General features: G+C 35.7%; 1 protein-coding gene across 1 annotated transcript; it reads left to right on the top strand.

The window, feature by feature from the left end:
• Positions 1-345: 345 nt before the first annotated feature.
• On the top strand, positions 346-7,201 carry Trax (Translin associated factor X). The gene is made up of 5 exons (XM_085948625.1): positions 346-509; positions 1,854-2,013; positions 3,186-3,429; positions 4,346-4,517; positions 6,897-7,201. The coding sequence occupies exons 1-5, from the start codon at positions 485-487 to the stop codon at positions 7,040-7,042; spliced, it is 747 nt and encodes a 248-aa protein (XP_085804751.1). The 5' UTR covers positions 346-484; the 3' UTR covers positions 7,043-7,201.
• Positions 7,202-9,869: the final 2,668 nt, after the last annotated feature.

Here is a 9,869-nt window from a genome sequence, read left to right as displayed (position 1 = left end):
AGACAAAGCACGCCACGATAGAAGCGTCAGTCCTGCCAGCCGGTAAAACAAGATGAGCAACCAGAGAGGTAAATAATAGAGAAGAAAAGGGGGTAAAAAAGGGCCAGCGCAGAAGAACACAAGGTAAAAAATACGATCAATATCTCATGGGACTTAAGGGACTTCAGAGTCAACAAGAATAATAAGAGTTTTAATGGTAGGTAAAACTCCTTTCATTTTGTTGCCGAAATAGGTACTATATAATTTTGTTTTGTCTGTGTACTTTAGTTCGTTCGGTGACAAAATATGACTTATGGCAACACTGTAGAAAATGTATATTTTATTTTCGACATGTCTACACCAAACACCATAGACTGATTTTGACAACGTCAAAAACTCAAAAAACTCAGTATTCAAAACATTCGCCGGTTCATAAAGTACTACATATTACTAAAAAATAAATAAATTGGTGTTATTTTCATAGATTTGTTTGTCACATTCATCAATGCCTGAAAAGGCTGAATCTAGAGGTACACGTTCTTTATAAAATAATAAAATTGAAAAGCTTTTAATGGAATATGTGCATAATGTTTCACATATAATGTTTTGGATTAGGTACTATAATACCTATCTACTTTGTGTTAATTACCTACTGGATGTTTTACTGGTATCTTTCAAATTTAAGGAATATTTTGTGTACTGTGTTTTGTTCTGATATTTTTATTTAGTTGACTTCAAGTAAACATTGTTTTTCTACCCACATGTTTTTGTGTCTTGTGTCTGTCTGGGGCAATGACATTATTAATGGACGACGCACTCAATACAGTAGCTAGCAAGTAAATTCGCGCATCCGCATGTATAGGTAGACGTCACGCAATTTCCATTATGCGATATCACGCATCGGGAATTTATAGCAATATGACCTTTATTGTAACGGCCTTAGAGCAGTGCTTCTAATGTCAATGTTATTTTGAGCGAACCCGTTCAAACCGAACCATTCGGCAGACCCAACAGGAATTTATAGCAATATCACCTTTATTATAATGGCGTTAGAACATATTATGCCATTCGGCAGACCCGACAATAAAGTGAGTGTCATTTTCTTTTCCAGATGATTCGTCCATATTAATGTCATTGGTCTGGGGCATGTAGACATGTTTCCTAGACATTAATGTATAAGAGGTATTTTCTAACTTTCTGTCTAAAAGCATAACAATGTATACAAGAAATAAATAAAATGAAAAAAGGTTGTCTTATCTTTCTGATTACCGTCACCATTCTTGGCTCTACAACCCTCGTTAAGTCTTTCAGACACATTCTCCGTCCCTGACGATCTAGTGCTACTGTGAGGCGTAGTCAGTAGTAATGTGTATATAGCCTCTTTGACATTCTATGTATCCAGCGTAGTAATAATTTATACCATATAAGTATATAGGCTTACCATAATTATGAAACTCTAAACTGGGACAGGACAAAGGACAAAGAAACAAATTTTACCAAAATTGAAAAAATTGTTTTATTACCTATTAAAAGTATGTACAAAAGAAGAATGTAGAAGGTCTGCTACAGAAATTTTAAGTATTTTATTTATTTATTGTACTAGTCGTACTTCTCGCTGGAATGAACTTTTTTCGCCCCCTTCCCCGCTATCTCATCACATATACGCTACTACGGCCAATCATGACAATTTATTATTGACAATCATTCATACGTGGAACAACGGCCGGGACCAATATGCGAAACCTGGACGTATGGTAAGCCTACATATATACCATGTAATAATTTCTCACCTCGTAAAGTGAATAGAGCTCCTTATATGTCGACCTCCGAATACCATTTTGAGATTGCATTAATGATAAATTTGATGTACACAGATGAAGGGGCCGGGAGTAATAGCAGAGTGCAGGCAGCTTTCCGGGGGTACGCCAAGGAGTTGGACGCCCGGCACGATCGCAACGAGAGACTCGTCAAAATTAGTCGAGATGTCACCATTGAAAGCAAAAGGATCATCTTCTTCCTTCACTCCCTTGTCAAGTGAGTTCTACACCTAGTATTATCCGCTTGCATTGACAGACTTATAGCCAAAGATATTTACAGCACTATAATCATTACATGTTATTTGTATGGTAGGCCTGCATACACAGTATAGCATTGATGATCATATGGAACACGGTACAAAGTTCAGAAAGTCCGATAGGACGAAATCTTGGATAAGCTCACGGTTATTTATTTGTTATTCGGAGAAACATGCTGCTAATCGTTGAAAGATGAATTTCCAGCATGCCTTGGGACAGAAATCATGTGAGTTGTGATCCTCAGTCATGAGGTCTTGACAAATAATACAATAAAACATTTTTCAGTTTTTTGCAGTTTTTGTTATATTGGATGATAGTTTTTCATTTGGAATATGCATTACATAGCTCATTGTTTATTTAATAATTCTCAAAAATATATCAACCACCGCCCACTTTGATATTTAAAAAAAATCTAGTGCCCCCCATATTTTTAACTTATTTTTCTACATTGCCATCTTATCATATCTTAAAAACAGTTATTGCAAATATAATTTTTAAACATGCATTATTATATGGATAAGATAGATAGGGTGTGACCCATATCCTATTTCTGAGACCAAAGAATGTTTGAATGAGAGGAAATAAAACTCATACTTAATCATATTTAGAAGTATTTTTATTAACATTAAAAGGGGGCTTTGAATTTAAAACTTATCTAATGTGAAGGATGAATCTGATGCATTTCGACGAGTTTAATATCAGGCTCGAATACACTGAAAAACAGCCGTAAGTCGCCGCCGCGTTCAGTAACTTGCAGCCGATTTCTCTTTTTAGTTAGCAACGTTGCTATGGCACTAAATCCACGTTGACACAAATACGACGATGGGAATGCTATCAGATATCGTTGAACAACCGACCATAACCCAGGGTACAGTTGAGAGATTTGCTTCTGCAGCCAAAATTCTTGGTAGCCATTCTTGAATTTAATTCTTCGTTGTTAAAGATAGAATTTGTCTGCCGTCACCTTCTAGATTTCCTTAACGTCCCCTAATTTTCTTTGAGCCTTCTACTTCCCCCCTGAAAGCCTCCAGCGCCCACAAAGGGGCGTTATCGCCTACTTTGAGAAAGACTGGTTTATTACTTAGCTCAATGTTCTCATTTCACTATTGAAAAGTGGTAATTTAATTTCAGTATGAAAGATGAAGAGCTTAAGATGAATTTGGAAAAGGCGTCGAAGCGAATCGACGTGCTGGTTTCGGGTCCTCTAAGAAAGGCTGCGGCGGAGTTGCCTCCGGGATCCCCGGCGCCCTACTGCCTCTCCTTCGGCCTGCAGGAGCTCGCCGAGGCTTTCTGTCTGCTCCGCCACATGGAAGAGCCCCTTAAACATCAACTGCCTTCCTGGAAACACCTCCAAGACATGGTCAACGCGCCAATTGTAAATATGCACGCACGCATGTCCGACTTCTTAAATTGTCTGATGTCAACAGCTTAATCAAAGCAGTTTCATAACTGGAATTCGTCCACTTCACAATAGCCGTTGTATATCTATATATTATTATTATGTCGGATATGTCGCAATGTATTTTACCAAAAAATTTTTCTGTAAAAAGCTTTCGCATTATATTCAAGCCCAATAGCAGGTACATGTACACATACAAACTCAGTACGACTCTGCGTATGTAATTTGTAAAACATATGTAACTTAATAATATACTGCCGCACACAGCGTTGTTACAACATTGTCCATTAAAAGGACAGCCGTTTTCCATTTCCCAGACTTGACATTCTGATCAAATCATTTTTGATGTCTGTTCACCTCTCTTTAGGTCTAGCCTGTTCCGTTCATTGTCCGGCAGTCACTCGATATGACCGGCCCATTGCATTTAAAATTGCTTTTAGTTTCCAATTCGATTTCAAGACGTTTTCATCTTACCATTTCATCTTGCAGACGCAGACGCAGACGGGTGGATTTATGATCAGACGTAGAGACAATGAACTAGGGCGGAGAATCTAAAATATGAAAATAATTCGATTTGTGTATGAATGAAGAGTATGGACCTAATAGGTTGAGCAAGTGGTTGACATCCATTTCTCCTAAAAACAAAATCTGTTAATACAAACCTCCCATTATAACCCATACCATGATTATTACCTATAATATGATCCTATTAGGATCGGGCATGGTCGGAAAAAAAAAATTGGGTATACAATGCATTTTAGTGCATATGCATAGTTTTATGCATGACAGTTAACACCATAAAAGAAATTTATCATAATAATTAAATAAATTATTTATTGAGAATACGCAAACATCAGTATTGACTACATAAATGGTTATTATTCGACAATAGGAGGGCGAAAAGAATGTGCAGATGACAATTTTGCCAAAAGACTTTATGCTGGGCGTGGCGGATTACACGGGCGAGCTGATGAGACTATGCATTAACAGCCTGTCAAGCGGTAACATCTCCACGTGCTTCACCATCAGGAGTCTCATGCAAGCCTTGTACACGGGATTCCTCGGTATGTCATTGTTTATTGATACAAGTCTACAGTACTCGTGTATAATGAAAACATTGTATTCCTTATTACAGGCGCCCACACAGATCAATTGTTTGGGGGGGTCCATTTTGAAAGATTCTCCATAATAATTTTTTTATTAATTTTTAAGGCGGCGGGGTTAACGAATTCTGGCAGATGCCACTGACTTCCACATTTACCCCATCTAAGTATTACTTATGTCTTATTGCTCCTCGTCGCTTCCACCGCCGAATACCGCACTTTTTCAGGTACATTCCCCATACCCAGACACACATGCATAATAATTAGCCGGCTCGCACATCACAATTCACAACTCGCACATCTATCTAGTGACAGTTGCGCATAGCCTTCGAAATGTATTGATATTTCAATGCGGTGATCTGCGAGCCGGTATAGGAAAGACCAATTCGTAGGTGTTTCTTTGTGACTTCGACCCTCCGACTCGGAGCCCGAGAAGGATGCAACATGTCGAATGCAACAGCCAAATGTTTTTTTCAGACGAAACAGTTGCATTCGATCAATCTGCGAAGCTCCATTTGGCAACGCGTGTTATGTTGTTTCGTTAAATAACGATGTACGTATTCTACACGTTTTTAGGCGAGACGAGTTCCTATGTGCGAGCCGACTTAAGGGTGTTCATCTACGAATTATTGTGAACTGTCGCATCCACAAACGGTTATCAATTGCATGTGGCATAACGGTCATAATTATTAGGAGCGCTAGTGTCCATTTTGTGTAAGTCGAATAAAACTTAAATGAATGTGTTGGTTTCAATGGATAGGTGAAAATAAAACGGACCTAGATAAGTACAGACATAAGAAAAGAATTCATTTTTTATGATTTCTGCTAGACTCTATAAAATTTGTAGCTCCCTCTGTATCTGCACTGCAGTGGCGGCCTCACCTGTTACTTTGATGTTGTGTAATTTATTAAGACCTTTCAATTTTTGAAACCATCCGTTGCTTTCATTGAATGTATGAGTATCAACAGTATCATCATTTTTGCACTTTGGTTGGTCTTCAAACCCTAGGCTTTCTCCTGTATTTACATAAGGCTTATACCCTGTTCATGCAATATTTTCGAATGCGATTTTACGCCAGATGGCGTACAAAATGTATAATTGCGTTCATCCAGATTTTGTATATAAGCATCTCGCCGAATCCGTACACAGATTGCCCCTCTACCATAAGTTTAGCGAACCGATTGCTAAATATGGCAGAGTCGATGTTTGACAGATTGCAACTGACAGCCCGCGTTTGTTGATAATAATTGTCATACGTACTTGTTTTCTTCCATATTTCATTATGATTCAGTGAATTATTTTGATTATTATCTAATGGTATTATCTATTTTACAATTGATCCTATAATTGGTGCTAAATGGTGGTAAAAGCGATAATGCTTTCGGATTCAAAAGTTTCGTTAGTAAATGCGTCTGAACGCAGATGAATGAAAATCTAATTAATATATATATATATATTTTAATAACTCAATTCATATTATAATTGTGCTGGAAACGATTTATGCATAATACATGGTATACTATCACCATCAGCATTTACTTTCATTTGTTTAGATAGGTACCTACCTTCCGCGATAGTAATCATGTACTTACTTCTCAAGAGTATTATATTTGATTATGATGATGATATAATGATTATATTTATTCAATAACGTTTATTCGGCATTCGGATTATCCGGCCATAATGTAATATAAATCAATAAATATAAGAAATAATGAGTATGTAAATGACGTAGCGATTTTAACATCTTTCATTTTCAATATTGGCATTGTATTACTACTAGAGGTATCTCGCGGCATAATGCAAAAATTACGTCCTGTGTCGTTTTTTTTTGACGTTTAAGCGTCCATAGACATCAAACTTGTTAAAAAGTGACCATAGAGAAAGATATTCCTCTGATTTTGGTAGAATGAATACTTGATCCAAATATGCCAGCATACCCGAACACCATGATTTGAGTGAAGCATAACGGAACACGAAGCAATGTCTGTATACAGTTTCGCAAGCACTTCCATGAACACTCGACTAGTTAGTAAATGGTTGTAAACGGAAACAGCGTAAGTTTGGAGGGTAATAAACGATTCGGTTTGGCTTATTCCATGGATAGGGTATTATTGGAATTTGTTGTTGCAGCATAATTTCTTCTATCAATATTCCTCTTTTCTTGGTAATCATCCTAAAATGCATTGGTACTGATTTTTTTACGTGATCCATGATTCGAACTTTATTGAGTATAATTAATTGTTCTAATCGTAGAATGGCACAAAATACATATTTTTTTAAATCGCGTTAAGTACGAATTCACGATCACAGTTGATGCATGTCGTTGTGATTGTCAGGTGTGAGCATGGAGAGCAACCGTCACACAGCGCAGAAAATGAACACCATGCTGCAGAGCGTCCTCAAAGTGGAGACCACCTGCTTCGACCTCAAACTTCATGGAAGGCTCACCATCAATCGTCCTGAAGAAGTCCCCTCCACTTGAGTCAATTGTTATTCTAATACTTCCATAATGTCAAGTGTATCATGAATGAGAATTAAATATATTAAGATAAAAATCTCATAATGTCTGGGAAGTACTGTTCTAAATTCTTTGTCAAATGTCATGGATTGTATCATAAAGCAAATATATTTATGATTAATACATGTTTGGTTTATTGAAGCAGAGGCGGCCTTCGGAAATTCGTTATGAAATCCGGGCAGCATGATATGCCAAGTGTTTGATTACATACAAAAGGTGTAAAGAATTTTTTAAATTAATATAGAACATTCGAAACAAACCACATGAATTTTCCTGTCAGATTAATGAATTGATGACACAGTTTGAGCAGCTAGATTGGTTTTCGAAAAAGGTGATAATTTTTATTTCACCGAATCAGCCGATTACTCAAATACATTCATTTATGAGGTTTTGCTGGTTGAGGTCTGTTTTGAAGAGAGAGAAAGAGAGAGGGAATAACCAATGATTTTAATAACAACTTCTCATAGTAATTTGAAAACAACTTAAATATTATACACCTACCATATAAATCTGATGTGTTTTCAAATTACGTATGTTCAATAAAAAAGTGTTTTAAAAATTAATAATTATTTGTTGAATTAAAAATTGTTTATAGTATTTTTTTGTTTCGTAATGCATTTAAATATGCAAATGTTGTAACACAAACCTGAGGTTTACAACATCTAACCAGTGAACTACATTGAACTTGAATAGGGATGTTTAAGGAGAGGGGCAGAGTGGTTGGGAAAGCTGCATCGGGGGTAGGCACAGGCACTGGTTAATTTTTTTGACAAGAAATTTAATTTACAAATTATTAATGATACGGGTGAATTATCCACGAGATCTGCTACGAAAATTGATGCAGAGTTCCCAAGATATTTGGTCAATTTCAATCCAGAATATTTATATCATAGTTATAATACACCATTTGTTTCATTATTAGATTGTGTTGTGTTAAGATTTCTATGAACTGTTTGCCATCTCTGCACTAATGGCGTTAGGTACTTTATAAGTTTTACTTCTTGCGGCGTATGAAAAAATTGAATTGAAATGACAAAATTTGTTTTTAGTCATCACATTAGGTAGATTAAAACAACTATATATATTTTTTATAACGCATTCATTTATTTTAAAATCATTCATCAACAAACATCAAAACAGGTAACCTTAATTAAATTAAAAATAGGACAAATGAGGCAATTGTGAACAATGCTATTGCTATTTTGCAACAAACAGAAACAGAATACTGAAATGTCATTTTGATTTCCATAGTAACGCACGTATATATTAATAATTTAGTTGCTAGGACCACCCCCTTAGCAACCAATAATAGTATATTACTTTTTACAGATTTCTTCCGAAATAACTTTTCTTACAAAACAGAATTAACTGAAAATGAATTCAATTCTACTTAAAGATGGCTAAAAGTATTACAAGAATGCATTGGCATAGTGTTCTGATATATTCTAATAGTTTCAAATGACTAGCTAGTCAGGAAGTTGGTTAAAAATCGATTGCAAGATTTGTACTGGATGAACAACCACCGGACAAACAAAAATACGAGCTAAGAAAAACGTGGTAATAACATGTCCTAAACTGGATTAGTAATTTCCAATCCAGGATCCGCGGGAATTTGCAAAAATAAACCTAATATTAAAAAAACCATCATCGATTGCCATGTCAGCTTATAATGTTGTGGGTCCCCGGGTATGGCAAACTCGAATGGTTTTACAATGTGTGTTTGGATCTAGAGTATGGATCAAACACGTTGAGCAAGTGGCTAACAACCAATTCTTATTAAAAAAATAAAACAACAAAAATCTGTTAATAAATCCTCCACTCCGTAGAAGTCCATATCATCTTAGGATTGAACATGGTTTTAAAAAAAATAATTACAACAAAATATTAAATTTAGAAAGTTTAGTTTGGTTAGATATTTGATTAATATATTTTTTTATGTCACCGTGGCTTTGACTACGACCTGCAATCATTTGACCTATTCTACTTTGAGTGAAAATAAATACCATAAAAAGGTAGTGAATTACTGATCACTAGACGCTGCCAAATACAAAAACTTTGACAAAAATAGTCACTAAACTTAACAAACACTAAAGTTCATCAAAGATTTTGTTAAGATGCTTAATGTGGTTTTAAAAATGAAGTTGTCATGCGCCCAAGGTGTCTTCGTTGCTGATACAGCTCAAAATAGTGATAGTATAGCATAGTTTTAAACCTGGACCTGAGGGTACGGTTGGCTAAATGCTATGTATTTTCTATTCCTTTGTATGGTGTATGATCCTCCCCCCCAAGCAATAAATTTGGGATGTGAGTTCTCCGACAATTCTTAGGGTAAAGACCACAGATATGAATGTGAGGCTGGAAATGGATTATAATTAAAATAGCTGCAAGCCTTTTCACATTGCAGATTCGACTGTAGCAAGTTCACACATGTGTTTTGAGATTTACTTTTCAGATAAAAACGCTTTGCATTAGAATTACGAGCTTAAAATAAGTTTTTTTTATACATATACAATGGAATAACGTGCGTAAATAAGTAACAATGGCAAGTCGTTAATGGCATGCCACTATTTTCTTTTTCTATGTTTATCAAAAATATTCAATATTTTATTCTGGAAATGCTATTATGTGTTACAAATCTAAAAAGTCAGTATTGCTCTCTGTTACAACAATTCAATCTTTTTGGATTGTGGTAACATTCTTATCAGTGTTGCCAAACTTCATTCACAAAAATATGGCAGATAGGTTAGAAAGAAAAAAATGTTGGATTTTCTCAAAATTAAAAAAAAACGTC

Source organism: Rhyacophila brunnea, unplaced genomic scaffold (genome assembly GCF_057557595.1).
Source record: "Rhyacophila brunnea isolate RB1 unplaced genomic scaffold, BYU_Rbru_1.0 scaffold_20, whole genome shotgun sequence".
NCBI classification, from domain to species: Eukaryota; Metazoa; Arthropoda; class Insecta; order Trichoptera; family Rhyacophilidae; genus Rhyacophila; species Rhyacophila brunnea.
This window is presented reverse-complemented; position numbering and strand designations above follow the sequence as displayed.

Coding starts and splice junctions, on each gene's coding strand:
- Trax (XM_085948625.1), top strand. CDS start 485: ATGCCTGAAAAGGCTGAATCTAGAG. Junction 510..1,853: donor TGAAAAGGCTGAATCTAGAG/GTACACGTTCTT, acceptor TGATGTACACAG/ATGAAGGGGCCGGGAGTAAT. Junction 4,518..6,896: donor CTTGTACACGGGATTCCTCG/GTATGTCATTGT, acceptor TGTGATTGTCAG/GTGTGAGCATGGAGAGCAAC.